Below are 22,318 nucleotides of genomic sequence, written 5' to 3'. Positions count from 1 at the left end.
TTTTTTAGTGTCCACAAAACATTTTTTCCTCTGTAGTTCACATCAAACTGTTACAATTTACAAATAATTCTAACCTCTCTTTCAAACAAAAAAATAATTCTAAACTCAACATTTATATAAGCACATTTTAATGTGTACAACACTCGTGTATCTCTGACAAATTGAATACACCTCTAATTACGTGCAGAACAATATTATTGCATGTACGTTGATAGGTAGATTCATTTTTTCCGTAATGCGGACGAATATAAATCAGGGTTGAGGCTTACCGAAAAGACTAATATATCTACACCATTGCTATCTAATATATATATATATATATATATATATATATATATATATATATATATATATATATATATATATATATATATATATAACAGTAAGAAGAGAGAAAAGTTAATACAATTACTTGAATTTTTTTTAATAAACAATAACTATCTCTATTGCAGACATTTTTGTGGGATGCATAAATTATTATGAATGATAATTTTTTATTCAAAATTTAAAACTAAATTGTAACAATCTAAGTTAAATCAATCTACTCCTAATGATGGATTGCTTGAATATTTGAATGAGGAAGTAGAGTGAATTGAATAAAATGAAGGCAAGTCCATAGTCCCACATGACAAATTCAGGCAAACGTCGCCACCAATGTGTTTCTTGCATCCCAGAGGTGCAACAACGTGCGTGAAGTTTCGGTGCCCACGTGGTGATTGCTGTGCCACTTCACCCCGAGATGTCGACTTCCACGTGGATTGTTCTTTTCCTTCCCTTCGCAAGGCAACTACGCGACAAAATCCTACGTAGCCATTGCCATGATGCATCAATATTAATGTACTATCACCCTTGTCTTTCACCTTCATTCTCACAATAATGCCACTTTCTTGTTGCCCAATTCATGCTCCTCCATGGCCTAGTGGCTTGCAACTTCGGAGGCACAATGCACCAGTTCCCATTATTAGTGGCTACTTATGTCCATCTATCACTCTGAATTGAATTGTAGACTATTGGAGAACTCTTTCTATCGTATTTAAGTTTGCAATTGGACATTTCGATCTGTGGATGTTAGAATCAAACTCTACATCATCTTCAGTTTATATTGTTGGATCAGATGTGAACCAATACCGATATACTATCACCTAATTAAATTTGAAACACTTTTCAGTTTTCATTGATGAGAATTGTTGGATCAGACGTGAACCAATACCGATAAGGTCTGAAATGAATAATTCGATCGAAAGCTGCCTCAAATGAATGTAGATTGACATTCATATGTCTTGGTCTAATGATAAATACTTGGTCTAACAAGTGGCTTGTGAAACAAAGTAAATTAATTAGAGTTGGAGTGGAAGTTCAACTCTCGTAAAAGTACAAACTATGATCAACAAGCTATAATTTTTTATCTATATAGTGGAAGTATATATTTCATTCAACAAGAATAAAGATTTAAAAGACAAGTTGCCACTAATTTCTTCTTCCAATTATGGTGATGGATATATGCATATTGAAACTTAATTAACAAAATGCATTTTTTTCCTCATAAGATTAATGATCACAAAGATAAGACAGTTTAACTATTTATATATGGTGTGATAGGAGTGTTGATATATATAGCATGGATATATAATAAGCTTGTACATCTTAACTAAAATTGGAATCCTCTTCCTACGTACCTAGCTAGGAAGCTAGAGCAAGTAAAAAAAAAAATTGACGATGAGAGACAAGCCATGCCATCAATTTGTCTTCTAGAAGAGACAGTATCCAAAAGGCGACGAAATGAACATAGGAAAACATGGTCTTGTACTCTTGTTGCACAAAAGTGAACGAGACAGAAGAAAAGTCTGGCATCATGGAAATTTGCATACATTGAAGGCTTGCATTCATATTATAGAAGAGAAAAAAGAATAGTATAATTGCAGGCAAACTTATATACATTATTATAGGGTTCATGAGTTTTTGTTTTACTGTACCATTCCCCAAAGTAAATGTACTATTTTTGGATTGAAAAAAAAATTGGTGGACACCAAATACTTGATAACATCTAGAGAGGAGCGGAATGAGAGAGAAGACACTACTATAAGTATAATGAGAAATGCTCTATGCTTCTATTTCACTCTACAAATCTTTCTACAATCTTTTATGATAAGTATTGAACGAAGACTAAATATATTTAATATCTTAAAAACACATAAAATTTAAAAATTATCATAAAAAATAATAAGAAAATTTAGATTATTCAAGTATGATAGATGATATAACATGAAACAAGAAATGAAAGAGTCATAATACAAATGTTGATGGACTATTATATTTGATATACACATACGATTATACATCATCATCACTCCTTTTAGGTTTCCATTTCATATATCTATCCCTGTTTTTGGACTTCCTATTTTTTTATCTTGCCCAGGTCTGTACTTTTTTTTGTTTAATGACACCCTTGTTGCTTAATATTTTCTATTATTTAACTTCAAAACCTTTTTAACACCTAAACCTTCGCTTAATTAAATATAATTGGAGTTTCAAATGATTGGCAATTTCCATTGATATAGGGTGGCAGTTGGCACTTTGAGGGGTGCCATAAGACAACTAATATAAAAAATTTAAGTAAAAAAACTATTAGTTTAAGCTGAACTTCGATGTGGACCCCTATACCCTATACGCCACTATATATATAATGAGCTGCCATCTATCTATCCTTCATCCCACCAACTACTCACAACTTCCAATTTATTACTCAGTTAAGCTCTCTTCTTCGAATTGCAAGGAAGAAAAACCTGAAGAAAACTCTACCCTATTTGTTTAAGGATTAACCTGCACATTTCTTCCCAAGATTTTTCTTCAAAATGAAGCCTTCTTTTGTAGTCTCTCTTCTGCTTTTATCACTCATCCTGGCAAAAACTCAAGGTAATTTACTTAAAGCAATGTTTTCAACAGCAGTTCACTCAATTAGGCTTTTCTTTTCGGATTTTTAATCTTTCTTTTATTTTGTGCAGGGATTCGTCTGGGGAAAGTGTCTTCAGCAGTTCAGCAACAGAAACAACATGTATGGTGATCCTTACTTTGTAGCTTTATCTATTCATCTCTTTAACAAACTTCAACCTTCTTTCATGCTTTCATATTTCTATGGATGCTAATGTAAAAGTTCACTTCTAACTACAGGATGGAGAAACTACTTTGTTGAAAAGAAGTAACACTGGTGCTGAGGAAGCTTCTCTCTGCAAAGAGAACGAATTATGCACAGGTAGCCAGAAGAAAAGAGCCGCTAGAGTATCCAGAAAATCAAACAATCAGTTACCAAACATTCATGAAGATTACTATGGACCTAGACGGCATAGGCCTAGACACCACTAGTTTTAAAGACCATTAGTTCATTCTTTTTCCTTTGTTTCTCCTGATAATACAATCATGATTCACAGTCTTACAAAGTAGACTAAGTATTATACTTAGTGCAAGTTGTCCCATAAACACTTGATGACTTCAAATTTTGTTGTTATGCATAAAAATTATGCAAGGCTTCATTCTTGTTCACTTCGTTTCTGGTTTAATTAAAACATAGCAAAATATAACAAATTTAATTAGTACCAACCCTTATTTTTATATATATAAATCTTGGTATTCAGAATATCTTTGAATGTTCTTATGTTTGCTGCAGGAAACATAAAGAATAGGAAACTCGTTACCATTCCCGTTTCTACAACCCAATCCCTCTCCAAGGTTGGTTTGAGAGAAAGGAAAATAATTAAATTATTGTCTATATTATATTGTAGATTTCAACTTAAATGTAAACCTTGGAATTTCTTTTTATATTTTTCCTCTTATTAATATTATATATGTGTTCCATGGACAGAATGTGGAAGAGTCCAAGGTTGACCCCTCGGTAAATGGCAATTCTAGAAATGTGGATACATTGAGCACTTCGAAGCACAAAGATGTCCCTGAGGAGCACTACCATGACCTTGTAGAGATAACTGAGATGGACTATTCTCCAGCAAAGAGAAAGCCTCCTATACACAACTGAGTCTAGGGATGATCAACTAGAAAAAAAACTGACAAAGTTCCGTATATTAGGATCAATAAAATATAGACAGAGATGTTGGACAGCATTGCAGAAAATGCTGCAGTTTTTTTGGCTTAGAATATGATTTGTACATTATTATCCTGTCACCTTTTATTGATTATAATATATATTTTGAAAACATACTATCTTTTAATTTGATTATTAAGAACAATTTTCAGTCTAACTTGTTGCGTACAAATTTTGAGATTAAATCCAATATAAAGTGAACACAAAAGAAAGAGTGGGGAGGAGATGCTTTTATAAACTTCATTTTACCACTAACTTCAGTTTTGTAACGGATATCCAAACATGCATTAACTCATGAGTATATCGGGTTTGCGTCTTGAATTTTTTCTGGCTCGTAATTTTTACGATAATAAGTTAAAGGAAAGGGAAAGTTGTGGCATAATTAAGTGTTGTTTATAACTTTATATACCAACTACCAAGGTGTCTCTCTTTCAAGATATGGAAGAAAAAACAAGCCGGGGACCAATGATTGCGAACGTACCATTTACTAGTTTTATTCTTCTACAGCTGAGAAAAGGCATATATGTGTTCATCATGTGTTGCTTGCTTAAAAATCTTCCCATAACTCAGTTCAAACTACATGATCCATTCCACATTGAGTCATTCATCTCATTTAGTTTATAACCAGTGGAAGCATATGTTTGCTGTTTGCAATAAAAATTGTGCAAATTAAAATGTCATCTAAATCACCCTTCACCTTTCCTAGAGCTGGAGGCAAGTTGAACCTCTACATTAATTGTACATATATGTGGGAAGAATCGTTGGTAACTTACCAATTTTTTCAGAGTATAATTATATCCAAATAATATTTCTACAATTATAAAATAAATATATTTAACATTTTAAAAACATAAAAAAAATATTTTATTTAACAATATAGAGAAATTTTAAGAAAAAATTATTAGAGGATTTAAAATTATTTATTTTTTTAGACTAGTAGGAGACCTGCTAGGCCTAGTCTTTGAAATTAATTGCATGTGTTTGTTTTGATTGAAAAATGAAAAAAAAAATAAGACTAATAAATTAAGGAAGGTTTGGTTCTTTGCTGTATGGTCTATGTTTGTGGAATGTGGCTTGGTTATGTTGGTTAGTGATGTACATTTAGCCTGGTTTGATAGCTGAAGCTTGATGTGTTGGTTCGATGTGTGCATGAATCATGGTGCAGTCTGGTTTCGATCTAGTGCATGCATGCCTCTGGGGTGGACAATTTATATCGTGGAACTAGTTTTGCTATGGGATAAGCGTGATTCTCAATGAATGTTTGGTGGTTAATCATATATGGTTTGTTGATGGTGGTTCATTGCTAGTCTTGGTGTTCGAGATGTCAACAAGAGGCTTGAATTGATTTTTAATTTTTTATGGAGGATGAGAAATGGCTATAGCGTCATTGGTTTTAGTTATGAGAAGAAGATTTTAGTTATATGAGAGGAAAGGACGATAATTGTTTGGGTTTGAGGCAATGTTCTTAATGAAAAATTAAGTTTATTGTGCTATTTTAAAAAAATATATATATTTTAATTTTTATTGTTGGGAATGGCGTAATAAAAAAATAAGTAGAAGTTTTTTCACTATATTTCTCCATATCATTATTTTATATTGTAAGATATATAAAAAAAATCTTTATGTGTAAAAAAATAATTTTCTAAATATATTTTTTATGAAAAGATTCATTATTGCATGTCATTTCTTATCTAAGAGTATTTATGTCATTTCATATATGTATAGTTTTTGTATCCTCTTACTTTTTACACAACTAAATAAAAGGTAAAAAAAAAAATCATTTTACTTTTCGCACATTTTCTTTCTTTTCACTGGTTTTCCTCTCAAACCAAGCATAGTCTGAAACTTAAAAATTTCAGAAGAAAGTTGTCTTGAATTAACCAACTTTTAATATGATTTCGGTCTTTTTAAGTGTCAAAGAGTAAAGTAAGTAGCCTATTAAAAAAAGAGTAAAGTAAGCAATTCTAGTTATTAATAAAAAAAATTAATTGTTAATATTTTAGCATATTGGTTATTATTTTTTCACACATATACATGTAACATTGAAATCAAAATATATGAATTTTTTGTTGCTTGTATTGGAAATAGAGGGAATATAAAGGAAGGCAATCTAGGGGCTGACTAGGATCTCTGGTCCATTTCCATTGTAGGGGCTACCTTCCTTGTAGACAGAGAAGTGAGCAGATATGGAGTATTAATTGAATAACGGCCCCATTGTCTTGCCGCAAGCAACCAATTGGGCCCATTGTGTTTCACACATTAATTGCAATAGAACGAAGGGTCAATCTAACATGTGGGCTCACGTGTTAGATGATGGATCATTCATGTATACTTGTGGCCCATTTCTGTTGCATAGATTGCTGTGGACCTTAAAAAAATAAGATGCATTTAAGTTGATGGCAAATTGGCAATTGTCTCTAAAATAAAATAAACCAATGTACTACGAAAATTCTTGACAAAAACGAGGTCTAGTGGGAGCTTTGGCCTCTTGAGAAAATAGTCTCTCCAAAAATGGTTAACACAAAAAGTTCAAGTTTCAGGACTGTATCTTTTTTTGGGTTAAGTAAAGTTTTTAGTTACAAAACTATTTCAAAATTTGGATTTTAGTTATGAATAAAATTTGATCGGTAAAGATCTGTGAATTTGATTGATCAATGTTCTTAAATTATTTAAAAATTTAGTTTTACTCCCTTAAACTTAGAGGTGGATAAGTAGGCTCGGGTCCATGGATTGGTCTGCAGTCCACGCAAGTAACAAATTAATTTTTTTAAATAATCCATGGTTATGTAATATTTTGGGTTTGTCCCGCTTAACCCACGGGGTTGGTCTGTGGGTTGGCCCGTAAGTCCGCTTATTAAGCCTAAATATACATTTTAATTAAAAATTAAAAGTGTCAAGTATTATTAGATGAAATTTCTTTACTAGAGTAACTGTTAAGTGTTATCTATGTTTTTTAAATTAGAACTAATAAAGTTTTATCTTGATAATATGTATAATCTTTTAATATAAATTTTTATTATACAAATTATTAAGTACAACTTCAATTTTAATTGAAAAATAATTCAAACATTACTTAAGAATCTGTATTGTGAGAGATGTATATCAACAACATTTTGTAGCACACATTAATTACAATACAAGTGCAGCTTTAAGACTCGTTCATACACTATATGTGATGCAACGTTTATTTCCATTCAATTAAAAACTCATTTTTTGTCGGAGATATTTAAGTTTCATATTTTAGATTTATTGTTTGGATTTTCTTTTGTTAATATATTATTTATTTTATTGATGTAATTGACTAATTGTTGAGATTTTTATTTAGATTTGTGTTGTATTTTTGTTGAAATTGTAATTTTTTTAAAACTAAGCCCGCGAACCAGCCCGTTTGACCTGCAGGATCTGCGGAGCGGGGGCGGACCAATTTATTAGGTCTGTGTAGGAGTGCGGGGTGAGCTAGCCCGATCCGTTGCCAATACAGACTTATATGGACGGACCTTACGCGGGACTGATCGGTCCGCTTACCCACCCCTACTGAAACTGTATTAAATAATTAAAAATAATGGAGTTCAATATTTTCATTTTATATAATATATTACTGTAATGTCATTAAAAAAACAATGTTATTTAAAAAGTTCTAAAGCCCATGCATAGGCCGAATTGAAGACTAGTATAGTTTACGTGTGTAGCAAATTATTGGGGCTTGGGCCACATATGCGGTCCATGATGGTACCTCATGGGCGGTAGCAGCCTTTAACAAGTTAACTTCGGCCTATTGCTATTTAAATACCCCCTTCCTACTCATACACTCCCCCTTCCCCTTTTTCCCCAAAATACCCTCATGAATATACTTATCCACATTTCCCACATGACCACACCAGATGTTCACTGCATCCCAATAACAGTGTTCCACTAGCAGCAACACACACCAACAAAAACAATAACCTAAACTCTCTGCAGTCAATTTAAAAATATTACTGGTTTTCTTATCAATATCACCTTCATCATCAAATGAGAAGCATTTGAATCTTCTAAGTTGATCTGGTCCACACTACATAATTTATTTTCTTCTCTGTAAAAAATAATAGAATTTAATTATAACTTCATTCCCTACATTGAATATGATATTGTGCACATTCCATCAATTATGTACATAATAACGTATGTGTTGGAAGATATTGCTCGTTGCATTTTTTTTCAGTAAGTCACTGCACAATTACTTTATTTTAAAGCTCGTCGATGTGTTTCGTGTGTTCATCAATATTGCATGTGACTTATTTTAATGGTAACGATAATTATTTTATGGAAACATATACCTATTAAAAAATAAATTTTTGAAATCGTGTGGTAATATATATAGTTTTGGAAATTACTTTTTTTTAGAATATGTATATGTTTTTTGAAATTAAATTTTAGTACTTTTTATTTTATTTTATTACAACTCTATTTTTCTTTATTCATTCTTCACAATAAGCGTTTAAATTAACATAATATGAATTTTCCATACTTAGTTTAATTCTTTTGAAGTTTAGATTCTACCGCTTAAATTAACTGAGTTTTTCTTCGAGGTCAACCACAAAGTCAAATCTTCATCATTGAGAGGAAGCAGAGATCCATCTTTATACTTCATTGCACCTCTCTCTGAATATTTTTACGGGGTACTCGACCATACAATCATCAAGACTCCGAAATTCTTCCTCCCAAGGGTTTCATAAATGTATTCTTATATGACTTTGAAATGCCTTCCTTGCAAGAACCATCCACAACCACATCCATTAATCTTATTTTCTTCACTTTTTTCATACTTCAAATAAATAATTCACCCTTCTTAATAGAGAAAACCATACTTATCTCACCATTAAAAAAAACTAGTAGAGCTCACCATAAGTTTGCTTTTTGTCTATTTAATTCACTTTGTTGTTATGATAATAGTAAAGGCATTCACTAACTACTTTGAGTTCATGCATGAAGCTCTAGCATTCAATCAACTATGTGCACGTGTAACATACACAATACAAAGCTATAATCCAATGCATAAAATGCTTAATTACTTGATGTTGGGCATTCCTCTTGCTATAGTATTGCAAGGGGCAATCCAACAAGTGATAGTCTAAGACATATGATGACGATTAAATGCAACAACTTTTAGGTTTTAATTTAATCACTTTACACGTTAAATAACATATAAATATTAATAAGTTGATAAACATCATTATTCACTATTAACTTTTGAGATAATTATTTTAGATTGACACTAAAATATAATTCGACCTAATAATTAGATGTGTCAAAATGATCTAAAAAATATTTAATACACAACAAATAATATCCAACCAATTAAAAAGAATGTGAATGTTTACTATTATTTTTTTTAACATTAAAAAAATGAATCTTTATAACATATATTGTTTAAAATAAGACATTTTTGTGAAAATTTAAAAAATGGATTAGTCACACATACAAAGACATTAGGTAAGGAAACAAAAATGTTTTTTTTATTGAAATTATTAATTAACCGTATCATGATTTTCATTAAACAAATTGTATTGTTGATTTCTTAACTAATTCCTTCAACAGATTGATTAACAAGATTCAAAATTAAATGTATCTATTTTATGAAATAACCCAACCTTTTACACAACTAAAATGTTATATGTTGGAGGGAAACTTCGGTAAAAAGAAATATTGGAGGGAAACTAAACTTAAATTTCCTAAATAAAATTTCAGGTTCACCTAAATGAATTAATATTTTGTATCAATTTTTGAAAGAAAAGAAAAAAGCTAGCTAGCACTTTACGTTAATTGATGTATCTTCATAAAAATTATATATTAATTTCTTAACCGTTAAAAATTGACCCGACAAAATCATAAAACAACGGATTCAGATGTAAATTTAAAATCCAACAATTTATTGAAAAGAAAAGAGAGGAAAAGTAAAAAAGGCGGCGACCGACTCCATTCACAGCATAGGACAAGTCGAAGCCAAAGGGTGGGTCATAATCCGGTGCTCCAGGTTGTACGATACAATCGCATGCACTCTACATTGATTCATGTGAAAAATCCTTTCTTGTAGTGTGCGAGCCAGCGAGAGAGGTGAAAGCGCCAAGGCTGCAACACCCACTCCCTCCCCTCCCTTCAATCCCTAATTCCGCCACTCACTTCCGCTCTCAGCTCAGGTACAAGATTCTCTCTTCACTCTTCTTCTTCTCCTTTCTCCGCTCTTCAATTGTTTCGTTTTCTTCTCCGATTTCGCCTTTCGATAACAATATCTGTTTTTTTTTTTCTTTTCCCATTTCCGATTCCCTGAATAACCATCCTACGCTAGGGTTGCAACTGTTTGTTATCCATCGCTGCTGTTCGCGGCTTGCTTTTTCAATTATTCACTCAAACAACGTTATATCTGTCTGCGACAGTGAAATTAGGTTCACGAATTCGTTTCGCTCTTGATTCTTAATTATATTCATTTTTATTTGATTTCCGTGTTTTCGTCACACAGTGTCTTCGTTTCTTAAGTGATTTTGATTTCGTTCTGATATATTCTAGAACTAATAGCTATGAAGTAGTTTCTTAACCATATACATTTTTTTTTTATTCCGTGTTATGCCATGTGTTAAGGGGACTTGCGAACTGATATTGAGCATGTGTTTTGTTCCTTCTTCAATTTGTTGGATATACATTTTGATCTATGAAGATACAAATGCCGTTCACTGTCTTTGGATATACAATTTGTTGATTTAGCGAGACGGGAGTGTGCCTAATGCCTTTCCTTTGGCTAGTGAGAATTGTGGCTTAAATTTTGCTGATATTTTCCAATAAGAAACAGATTGAACTGTCTGACCTAGGAAGGTATTGTGATGTAAATGGTTGTGATAGTTTTTAGATTTTGAAGTCAAATGAATTTTGTTGTAACAGCTTAACTATTTGTGGGATTTGATTGGTTTGCCTTTTCTTTGTTGCGGCTGGTTTCATTGCTGAGATTCTGCTTCTTGTTTTATCGGTTATCATTAATTACTTTTAAACATCTGGTTGAGATGCATGCCATGCTTTTCGTAATCCTATTAACATAGGCAATGGTAAAGGTGCACGTAAGCCAAAATTACCTATCTTGTTGAAAGTGCCTAATCATATAAAGTGAAATGATTTGAGCTACTTGCTACTGTGTAATGATAAGCTTCTAATATGGATTTTATTTATCAATGCCATCTGTTTTTGCCGAGGCCAAGATATTCTGAATATAGAACATACATTCTTCTAGGTCAAGAGTTCTTTTGGCATTGTGACATAATCAATCTATTCCTGATCACAAATGGGCCTCTTTTATAGTTGCTCTGCTGCAGTCATTGCCTTCTATTAATCACGCAAGTTAACATTTGAAGCTGGCATTGTGAAGGGAGGCCCACTATGGTGGCATCATAAGCCGCAATGGCATGTTCATACTTCATACGTGGAATTTTTGCTTTCCACCACCTGCCATTTATAACCTTGTCGTTACTTCATACTGCTAATGATATTTGATACAAGAGAAAGAGAAAGTAATTTATGCATGCACGTGCATGCGTGTGCATGTAGGGATGAGAATAAGAATTTAAAATTGATGGAACTGGATACAAAGAGATAGGTAGGCCCAAATTGGTGAGCTTATTCATAGTTTAGCCTTCCCTCAGTTATCAAATACAGTTGCATATCTTGAAATTTGGTTTTGTTTGAGAAACTCAGATTTCTTTGTCTTAACATATGATATATTTTTTTTATGTATGTTCATTGGCAAAGTTAATGAAGCTCATCTCTAAATGAGTTGATTTTTTAAATTTGTATTTGCATTACACTGCCCATGATATAGAGTGAAGGTAAAGTAGTCATACGTAACTCTTTTTCAGCTTGACTTTCAAGATGTGGCTTAAGTTCAGCTTACTGGGATTCATTGGGAATTTCCATCTATCATTTGCTATGCTGATAAGTTCATGCAGGAGCTGAATCATGAATCCCTTATGGGCTGGGCTGTAGATGTAGAATAGTATAGGCTCTAACTCCTTCTATCAGCTTGGTGTTTAGGCATAGTAGTCAGTCATGCACAGTAGTAGCGCTATTGTGCTGTTGTGGTCGTGGCTTCCTGCTGCTCCTCCAATGGTCATCTCAGCGTGCTAGGTCGTTACTGTGCGTTTTGTGGTCAAAATTGCAGTCAGAGCATGTGCTACATAGATATGTTGAAACTAAATTTTGCCCCTGTAACCAATGTTGTTTTATTGCTGCTGCCTCTTCTGGCCACTCCGTCTATCATTTCTGCCTTCTCTCCATGTGCAATTGAATCTTCTAAGGGGGAGGCGGCACTTAGATGCTGGGTCTTAGGGTTACAGTAAACAAAAGGGTTAGGGTTGGGGAATTGGGCCAATAAGCCCACATATTTTTATTATTATTTATTTTTCTCGTTTTTTGTTTTGGTTTGCTGGGCCTCATTGAGTCCAGTTTGACTTCTCTTTCTTTTTTTTTCTTATTCAAAGCATAACGATATAATATGATAAACTAAATAGTAATAATAATGATAAGAATGATGATGAGTTCATACGATAATAATAATATGATGATGATGAATTTTGTTGGTATTTACTTGTATGATTTATTAAGACACTTGTAAATTTTGATTGTTATTTATGAATGTCATGAATTTTGGGTAGTTTTTAACTTTTTTTTATTATTATTTTTGAGAATTTATAAGTATATTGTTGTACATTAAATAAACTATATAAAAAAAACTCAGAATAACGGTCATCCCACAATCTTCTATCTCGCTATTTTTGGGGTCTGCCGTTATGTGTTGCTATTTGGGTCGATAGTTATGCTTTGGGATTCGGGATCAATAACTATGCTTATAGGAGTGCTTCTGTTTTGACTTTCCTTCAATGGGCTTGGGCTTTTTCTAGCTGTTCAATGGCCCCTTCCACTTCAATACTTCCAAATTTCAAATAGTTCTCAAGATTCTTTGTTTTCGATTATCTAATAAGCTGCTTAATGAATGTAGACTCTCTTACCATTCATTTCAAAATGTGTATAGCCTGAACAAACATGAATCTTATGTTATGTGTCGATGCATCATAGCCTGGATTGTCTAACCATCCTCTGGATGGGCTTCTCTTTCCAACCTGACAGGGTTGATGAAGGAGTATGAGTCCCATATTCGCAGGGTTGCAACACAACTCCCATTTATGATAGAGGCCCCCTCTTATCAGGTTACTTTTTGGGCTGGTTCTCTATATTATAAGTTCTTCCATTTCACATTGGATGATCTTTGCATGTGAGGAGGCCTTAATAATTTATACTTCTAATGAGACTGACATTTACCAAGCCAGCTGTAGTATTAATTGCATTTTTGCCTTTCCAAATATGGCAGTGTACATATCTTTCTTTTTGTATTGTTTTGTTGGTTTCACATGATTTGCTCAATAATTTTATATCATGGGAAAAAAGAAATATTGACAGACCTCTTAATAGTTTCTGGAATTTTTTCATTTTATAGGGTATTACGTAGTACGTGGAGAATGGGAAGTACTGAAAAGATCCCAATCAGCGCTGAAAGTTCAGAAACCACCATCGAGATAAAAATTAAAACATTGGATTCTCAAACTTACACCCTCAGAGTGGATAAACAGGTAATTCTTTGACAGGTTATAATCTTTCTTCACTTGTTATTTGTCGAGAAGATTTTTTGTTTATGTATGTATAACTTGCTTCTTGCTCTGCCTTTCTGTAGAAACATGCTAACCGGTAAAACTGATTAAGGGTCTGTTCGATTTTTCAAAAGAAAAAAAATCTTTAATTAAAATTATTAAAAAGAATATAATAAATAAGGTTTTTCAAAAAAGCAAAAGACTAAAGAAAATAGTTACTTCATTGTTTTTCTCAAAAGCTAGAAAGAGTAGCTTCTGAGGAAGTTCCTAGTAAAAATTACCTCTTTAAAAGCACTTTTTTTCCTGCAACACTGCAAAATTACCTAGCAACTTAAAGATTTAACGAATTTCTTCTTTCCTACAACTTTTTCCCTGTTCTGCAGATGCCAGTCCCTGCTCTGAAAGAACAGATTGCTTCTGTAACTGGAGTGTTATCTGAACGACAACGCTTAATTTGCCAAGGAAAAGTTCTAAAGGATGATCAGCTCCTGTCTGCCTATCGTATCCTGTCTCTTGATTTTAACTATTTTGTGTTCCTTTTACTTGTCTGGCAGGGTGCTATATCTTTAGCTTTTGTAGTAATTCCTTAATTTTGATAAAATTTCTTATGTTTGTTTGTAAAACTATATATGATCCTTGCTGTAATAGTGTAATCATCTGTTTTGTGATCAAACATTTTATTAAGAGCTTAGATTTTGAGGCAAAAGGCTCCAGCACAGAATATCTTCCTGGTGACTTTTGAGTTGACACAATGCCGTAACAGTAAAATTTCTATTGAGTGGTGGCTTTTGGGTTTTGTGCCAAAATGCTTGAACCTTCATAAAAAAGTATATGGAAGTTAAAATATGTGCCCATGTTATAGTTTTTTTTTTGTTCACCGAATGTATTAATATCAATCTCTGTTGTTAATTTTATGAACAAAACAGTGAAGCTTTCTTGTTGATGATTTAAGTTTGCAAATGTAGGCCTTCTATCAATGCTTAAAATTAAAATTTGATTAAACTCAAACGCCATGGTTTGTTATGGCAAAGAAGTTTTGTTCCTGCTATTCTTATAGCAATTGTACTTTATTCTTGTAACTATATCCCTATTTTACAATATCCTATCTTCAAAATGGGTATCCTCCCTAACACAAGTAGATGTTGAAGATGGTCACACCTTGCATCTGGTTGTGAGGCAACCTGATCTACCACCACCAGGAAGTGTGTCCAATCATTCAGGTTTGATGTGATTATTTACATTATCATTTGCTGTTGTAATTAATGTGAAAGTTATGTGTTCTTGTTTGGTAGGATTTATAATGTATGTTTCTTATTTCTTTTTGTAGCAATTGTTTTGACATTTTCTTTTAATGTAGAAAATTGGTGAAATAAGAAATGGCCCATGTTATTTTTGGTTTGTTGGTAGCCTCACTCGGTCTTACTTGCAAAGAAGATATTCTTAGCTTGAAGCTCTTTAGTGTGTTTCCATTTTCTTATAAAAGCATGCCTGGGGTGAAAATGTGAATTATATTCAGCTTGCTGACAAACTAGATTTTCAAGTTTTAATGTTATGCCTGGAGAATTAGGTAGATGATCAAAGCACGCATTCTTAGTTTCACTGATCAGGTGCACCTGCAAGAATTAGATTAGATAATTAGTTTAGTTCCACCAAACTTTTACCTGATTTTGTGTGGGAAAATATTCCTTGGGAGCATGCCTAATTTGTAAAAGAAGAAGTTCAAGAAAGTTTTCTTAATGTTTGATAATTTTCCATTTGTGCAAAAATTGTTACTATTATATTTTTTGGGAAGGGGTGGGGGACAGGGATTTTCTAGTTGGTCTTGTCTTGTTGTGGTTTACCTCCATGCCTCATCCAAATGAAAATTTTCCCTTAGTACAAAGAGACAAGGTATTTACTGACCTCCATGCTTACCTCCATTTTGCAGTGACTGAACTGAATTCAAGCACAGGCCTTGGTCACGCAAGTCAAGTAGCCCCTGGTGTTTTTATTGAAACTTTCAATGTGCCTGTTCAGGGTGATGGAGTTGCTCCTGAAATCAATAGGGTATATTTAAAATCAGAAGAGAAAGGGGCACATTGAGGGGTTATTTTGCACACGGAACTTTAATTTTTATCTTGCTTCTGTGCAGATTGTTTCTGCTATTCTAGGATCTATTGGACTTCCAAATTTTGCGAGTGGCAGTGAAGGAGGGATTGATGTCAGGGTAAATTCGGCTGTCTATATATTAATTCTTTTTTCCTTTAGGTATTGTGGTGCAATAACGAATTTATGATGCATGACCACAACAACCCCCCCCCCCCCTCTCTGGTATAAACTCTTTATGTGTCTATTCATCTGAAACTCTTTTTCATGACATCTGGGCATATTGGATTGGATGAAGGAGCATGATTCCCAAGGCTCTGGAAGAACTTTGGGTTCTAGTGGAATATTAGATTCATCTCATCCTCGACCCGAACAAGCTGGTTTGCGGATTTTGTCTGATAGATCGCGTAATACCTTTGGAACCCCAGCGCCAGTATCTCTAGGATCTTTGCAGCCTCCTGTATGTGCCAAGTTCCTTATTTACTTCATTCAAATTTAGATTTGACATTTGAGTCTCTCCCTCTTGCTGAGTGGAAATCAAACAATTTATTTTTTTATATATGGTTTTGTAGGTCATTCCTGATTCTTTGACAACTTTGTCCCAATACTTAAGGCATATAAGCCTTGAATTTGATGCAATTGGTAAGCATGTTGTGTTGAATTTTATAGTTATCCTTCATTGGCTCCTGCTAGCATGCTTCTTCTCTGGGAATGATGTGGAACACATTTTACTGGCAGTCAGAGAAGGGAGGGATAATGCCGAAGCAGCTGAGGCTCAAAGGAATGAAGAAACTAGATCTGTTTCTTCACATTTGGGTTCAACTCCAGAAGGGCTTTCATCACCCGCATCCTTGGCAGAAGTTTTACGTTCTACCAGACAAATGATTGATCAACAAGCCGGCGAATGCCTACTTGTGAGTTCTAAAGCATCTCCTTAGATTTTTCTTTTGTGTTTTCAAAATCTGAAGGAAGTGTTTATTCTTTCTATTTTTTTGTAAGTAGGTATTTTGAGCTATATAGTTATTTGCTTTACTTTGCTTAACATATAAATTTGCCATGTTTATTATATACTTTCACAGCAACTATCAGGGCAGCTGGAGAATCAAGCAAATGTAACGGATCCCTTGTTGCGGTCAAGCATTCAGTCTAGGGCTTTGAGAACTGGAGTTTTGTTTTATAACCTTGGTGCCTTTTTGCTTGAGCTTGGTCGCACAACCATGACACTGCGTTTGGGTCAAACATCGGTAGGCTTGGTTTCCCTCCATTGGCATCTTGTTAATTGTTATATTTGTGCTACTAACTAACATCCTGTGCAGTCTGAAGCTGTAGTTAATGGTGGGCCTGCAGTTTTTATATCCCCAAATGGTCCTAACCATATCATGGTTCAGGTAGTTCTTATCCTTCTATCTTTCTTGTCATGAAAACTATACTCCTGTTGCTTATGGAGCTGCATGGTTCCAGCCCCTTCCTTTTCAACCTGGGGCAAGCTTTGGTGCTGTCCCTGTGGGAGCTGCACAGTCTAACTCAAGTTTAGGTAGTGGACTTGGTTCAAGCTTTTTCCCAAGGCGTATAGATATACAGATACGTCGAGGTACATTAATTTATTTTTTAGTTTTCTAGGTCCTGCTGTTTTGCATAATGCTTTTAACTTATATCTAACTTCATTTCTATTATTAGGTACCTCAACAACCTCATCCAATACCAATCAAGAAGAACGCAATGAGACACAATCTGCCTCAGTACAAAGAAATTCAGGTGAAAGTTCTGTTAATCAGGCAACCTCTAGGCGTCCAGATGCATCCATTGCTGGGGAGCCAGGAGTAAGGTTAGTGCCAATTAGAACCATGGTTGCAGCAGCAGTGCCAGGCACCTTAGGGCGTCTGCCTTCAGAATCATCTGGTAATTCTATAGGGCTTTACTATCCAATTCTTGGGAGATTTCAACATGTTTCTTCTGGACATTCAAATAGTGAACAAGGATCTCAACAATCAAGTCAGCATCACACTGTGTTACCGTCGACTCCTGAATCCATATTGCAAAGGCAAAACACAGAAGATTCTGCCAGGAATGGTATTTAACAAATGCCTCCCAATATCTGAAACTAATGATTGCTTCCTGTTACTAGAAGTTTCCAATTTGATATTTAATTTTTTCCTTGCTGATATTCATTGTATGTAATCCATAAGTATCTCTATATTTTGCAAAAATAATGGGTGCTTATTGATTTGGTTGAAGGGATAGTGCTATGCTATGCAATCTGGTGTTGTATTCTTCCTATTTTTGGCTCCTGTATTGGAAATTTGAGAGTAGTTTATACAATTTGTTTCAGTGCAATGGTTATACATTGATAATTATTTCTTTGCAACTCCATACCTCCATCCCTCTGAGCACTTATAGTTTGCTTATATAGCCCATCTCTTTGTAATCACTCAATAGGTTGCTCATATAAGTACATCAGTTTGCGAGCGGTCAATAGCTCTGCTCTTATAGCTCATGATTGCTTATTTTGATGACTTTTAAATTATGTGATATATACTGTGAGGATCTGAGAGACAAATTTGATTTAATTTAGTTTGCTATTGGACTCTGTTGTAGTAGGATCCTTATCAACTCCAAGCACAAGGCAAGAGCCTTCAAGTTCTCGTGTTGTAAATATCAATATTCTGGCTGCTAGTGGACCCCAAAACAACCAAGAATCTGAGAGACAAATACCAAGCAGTGTACTTCAGTTTTTAAGGACATTCTTTCCTGGTGGAGAAATTCACGTGGAAGATTCAAGTGTACAAGGAACAACTGCAGGTTCTGCCTTAGATCATGCTGCAACATCAAGGGGTGCTGCCCCAGTTCCTGAAGCACAACCTAATGTCAGTGAAGAAGGAATATTTTTGTCTAATATACTCCGTGAAATCATGCCAGTGATATCTCAACAAGTAGGGTCTGAGGGAAATCCTTCAGAAGATCATATGGCTCAAGATTCTTCAACCCAGGTCTGCATGCTTAATTGTTTTCTTTCCTTATTCTATTGTGTGATTACATTTTCTCTTATGTCAACTTCAACTGTCAAATCCTCTCTCACCCATTATGAGTGCTTCTGGACTTTGACACACTTGGGGAATATCCTTTAGTTGAATGATTCCCATTTTTGTATCCTTGTTCAAATCCCACTCGGTTTCCCTTTCCCTGAGGTTGCTGAATAGATATAATGTAGCAAAAAATCAGGCGAGATTGTGCAGGAGAATTTTCTATTTCTTTTTTCTATTTGCCTTGTTCAACCAGAGAATATCGAGTTGTAAAAATTAAGTATTGTAATTACCTGCAGAGCAAAAAAAAAAAAAAGTATTGTAATTACCTCTCCCATAAAAAGAAAAGAAGCTGACCAGCCGATGTGTGTGCAGGTTGAAACTGATGTCGGGACATCACGCAGACAGAGTGATTCTGATCCAAGCCCCCCAAATGCAAAACGTCAAAAGGTTTCTCTTCTACTTTTGAGTTTGTAAACTGATGTTGAGCACACTTTATTTAAAACCCCAGCTCTAACCCAGTTCTAGGTTGGATTGCATCTGCATAGCATCATAACTCATAACTGTTAATAATAAATAATAATAATTACAACAATAACAACCACCATTGTGTTGTGTTCATTTGATTCTAGAGGCCATTTAATTATTTAAATAGGCCATTTAATTCTAGATCCTTTTTAATGGTTTCTATTGAAGAGTCTTTACTGGTTTGCCCCTGCCTCTAATTATTGGGCTATTGTTCATTTGATGAACTTTGTAACCAAGATTTCTATTGGTCTTCTTTGCACTTGTCTAATTCATCTTAGGTGTGATTCTACTATACCTTTTCCTCAGTAAATATCACTCTTGCTCCCTAATTCATTCCTTTCTAATATATTAATATATAATTATGCTTAAAAAATGTTTAGTTATCCGAACAAGGATTTAAACATATACAATTTGGATTTTTGTACGTGAAATTTTCTTAACCACAAGGATTGACCTCATAGGATTTGATTTGCTAATCTTTCTTTGTCACACCTAGCGTGAGTTCCATTCTCCTTGCTCCCAAACTCCAATGGGCACAAGGGGTGAATACTTACAAAGGTGTCCTGACCCTCGAGTGAGTGAGCTTCAGCATGGGAGTTTGTATAATGGGAACGTGAGTGCATAGCGAGATATCTGATTATTTTTCTTTCTAGGGTTGTTGTGGGAGTCTCTGCTCCCATGATCATGTGGCTGTACTCTTACTAGGGGAGACAAAAGTCCTCGATTGGCTTGGGCCTAACTTGTTGGGCTCAACCTGATGAGATGATTTAGAACAAAACCTATTAAAGATGCTTGATCTGAAGAGTAGAATGGACTGTGATTAACTTTGCAGAAAGACACGATTTCAATTCTTCTTGTCCTAGGGAATCTTTATAAGTTTTGAATTGTGATAGTATAAACTACGAACCACATTGAATCTTATCTAACCATCAAATGTGGACTGCAGTTTGATTTTAACATCCCAGATTGTCGACAACTTTTATCTCGTTCATATAAATTAAATTATTATTTTCCCACCTTGTAAGTAACATAGACTTTAAATATCTAATGTTAACATTTCACCAGAACGGCCTTACTGCATGCTTTGAATTTTTCTTCTTTATAATTTCAACCACAACTACAATTTTGAATAATGTCATGACTTCTTGATGCAGATGGAGTGATATAGAGGATAATGTTAAGTTTGCGGTCGTGGAAGATTGTGATCGTAAGAAACAGAATTCGGGGTGGATCTCATGATGTCAATTTGGTATTATGTGCTTACGTAGTTTTCTATATCAAGCGTGATTTCATTTTCTCCTGCTGTAGACAAACCTTAAGAAGACTGCTCTCCGAATGTGACATTTTGTACATCATTGGCATTGGAATTGAGCTTCCCTTAAGTTCAGTTTATGCTTGGAATTGGTAATAGAATTCAACATTACAGTGGAGATTAGCCATCTTATAAACTTAATTTGGCGTCCGTGAAGTTGAAACAGAACTAAATCAAACATTTCTGAATTTTTAATCAGGAAGCATTTTGGTTTTTAGAAAGCAATAATTGAGACGCAGGTACATTAATTTTGTTGCTTCTGTTACTATCAATTTTGTTGTTCAAGTATTAACCTTTTTAAGTGGTTCTTAAAGTGAAAAAAATTATAAAAATAATGTTATGTAATCTTTTGAATATTAAAAAATCCGTTAAATCTGTGAGATGACTTATATAGTTTTATTACTTTAAGAATTATTTAGGTTTTTATGAATATTATGTTTTTATCCTTGCTGGTTAAGTTTGCTATAACGGCGTTAAACAGAAATTGATGTGTATATTAGAAAGTCTAATGTGACATGAATCATTAAATAAGTCTTAAATTTTAGTTTCCATAAGAAATTAATAATACTTTTTTAGTTCTTATATGAAAGTTATTAATTTGTTTTATTGTTGAGCATCTCTTACACTATAGTTGTCATCTCTTAACTTAACAGCACCGTTTAGCAAGTATTGACTTAATCAAATATGTAGAACCAAATTTTAAAGGACAACCCCGATTTTCTAATGCAAGAATACAAATATTACATAAAACCTTTATTCTTTCCTAACTCTTATTCTCTATGTGGTAATGTTTGATGTTTGATATGTTTATTGAAGATGTGTTCAATTCGTTTAGAGATTATATCCTATAAAACAAAAAGAACCGTGTGTTATAAACAAAGAAGACGAGAGTAAACATAGAATATGTCTTATAAATTTATGTGAATATCAGTTGGAGATTGCACATATTCCATTCATTGTCCAAATTATTTTCTTTGAAGTATATAAACATTAAATCAAATTGAATAACATATAAAAGGCGTAAAGTAGCTATGTGGATCGAGATGTTTAAAAATATTTTGATTTCCTTTCCCAACTTAATGAAAATAATTAGAACTCATTTTTAAGAGGAGTCACATTACCATTGAAGTAAAACTATAAGGGTCCATACATTTTGCTAATGGATTAAACGACTTTTTGTAAGAGCCGAGTAATGACAATGCTTATAAATAGGTGATATTTATACATGATTTATTAGTTTTTTTATAATATAAAAATAATGCATGGATAATTCGTTTTTTTTACTGATTTCAACTCTATATTTAATTTCCCCATTATTCAACTTTTAAAATTACTGGGCTCCTTTTTGTACCAAAAATAAAATAAAATCAATCAACACCCCTTTTCATTTCGAAAAGAATGATTCAAAATAAAGATTTTACAGTCTAAATTAACTTTTTCAGAATAAAAGAGGGGTGTAAGATGACTTTTTGGGTTTTTTTATATGTATCTTCTCTCTCCAATAAATTCTTATATTACACTATTTTGATTTTTTTTCCCATACTACACTTCTTTTGCATGCGCCTAGGAAGTTGGGTTTGGTCACCTCAACTTTTGTGCTTGAGTTTTTTTTGTTTTA

The 22,318-nt window shown here is 33.6% G+C and overlaps 2 protein-coding genes across 7 annotated transcripts; both read left to right on the top strand.

Moving 5' to 3' along the window:
- The first annotated feature begins 2,723 nt into the window (after window positions 1–2,723).
- Window positions 2,724–4,207, top strand: LOC114393134. Its single transcript, XM_028354396.1, has 5 exons — window positions 2,724–2,913; window positions 3,003–3,052; window positions 3,169–3,250; window positions 3,662–3,723; window positions 3,857–4,207. Exons 1-5 carry the CDS (start codon window positions 2,853–2,855, stop codon window positions 4,025–4,027), a joined length of 426 nt encoding a protein of 141 aa, XP_028210197.1. The 5' UTR covers window positions 2,724–2,852; the 3' UTR covers window positions 4,028–4,207.
- A 5,844-nt stretch (window positions 4,208–10,051) lies between these two features.
- Window positions 10,052–20,972, top strand: LOC114392604 (ubiquitin-like domain-containing protein CIP73). 6 transcript variants are annotated; one of them, XM_028353799.1, is made up of 17 exons: window positions 10,052–10,269; window positions 13,605–13,737; window positions 14,139–14,256; window positions 14,895–14,975; window positions 15,683–15,801; window positions 15,887–15,961; window positions 16,139–16,300; window positions 16,413–16,482; window positions 16,579–16,754; window positions 16,920–17,084; window positions 17,157–17,228; window positions 17,302–17,431; window positions 17,518–17,665; window positions 17,810–17,910; window positions 18,439–18,827; window positions 19,236–19,310; window positions 20,543–20,972. In XM_028353799.1, exons 2-17 carry the CDS (start codon window positions 13,627–13,629, stop codon window positions 20,549–20,551), a joined length of 2,001 nt encoding a protein of 666 aa, XP_028209600.1. In that variant the 5' UTR covers window positions 10,052–10,269; window positions 13,605–13,626; the 3' UTR covers window positions 20,552–20,972. The 6 variants fall into 6 exon arrangements, with proteins under 6 accessions (XP_028209600.1, XP_028209599.1, XP_028209597.1 ...); XM_028353798.1 differs by having other exon boundaries at window positions 18,436–18,827; XM_028353796.1 differs by adding an exon at window positions 13,238–13,317 and having other exon boundaries at window positions 17,518–17,910; window positions 18,436–18,827.
- The last annotated feature ends 1,346 nt before the right edge of the window (window positions 20,973–22,318 follow it).

Source organism: Glycine soja, chromosome 17, assembly GCF_004193775.1.
Source record: "Glycine soja cultivar W05 chromosome 17, ASM419377v2, whole genome shotgun sequence".
Lineage (NCBI taxonomy): Eukaryota > Viridiplantae > Streptophyta > Magnoliopsida > Fabales > Fabaceae > Glycine > Glycine soja.
Note: the sequence above shows the minus strand (reverse complement) of the source record. Positions and strands in the feature narration are given on the sequence as shown.

What these genes read in the sequence shown, in the direction of transcription:
- LOC114393134 (XM_028354396.1), top strand. Translation starts at nt 2,853, where the DNA reads ATGAAGCCTTCTTTTGTAGTCTCTCTTCTGCTTTTATCACTCATCCTG. An exon ending in TTCAGCAACAGAAACAACAT is followed by an intron (nt 3,053 to 3,168) that starts GTATGGTGATCC and finishes TTCTAACTACAG; the next exon opens with GATGGAGAAACTACTTTGTT. An exon ending in AGAGAACGAATTATGCACAG is followed by an intron (nt 3,251 to 3,661) that starts GTAGCCAGAAGA and finishes TGTTTGCTGCAG; the next exon opens with GAAACATAAAGAATAGGAAA.
- LOC114392604 (XM_028353796.1), top strand. Translation starts at nt 13,627, where the DNA reads ATGGGAAGTACTGAAAAGATCCCAATCAGCGCTGAAAGTTCAGAAACC. An exon ending in CCCTCAGAGTGGATAAACAG is followed by an intron (nt 13,738 to 14,138) that starts GTAATTCTTTGA and finishes CCTGTTCTGCAG; the next exon opens with ATGCCAGTCCCTGCTCTGAA. An exon ending in TGCGTTTGGGTCAAACATCG is followed by an intron (nt 17,085 to 17,156) that starts GTAGGCTTGGTT and finishes CATCCTGTGCAG; the next exon opens with TCTGAAGCTGTAGTTAATGG.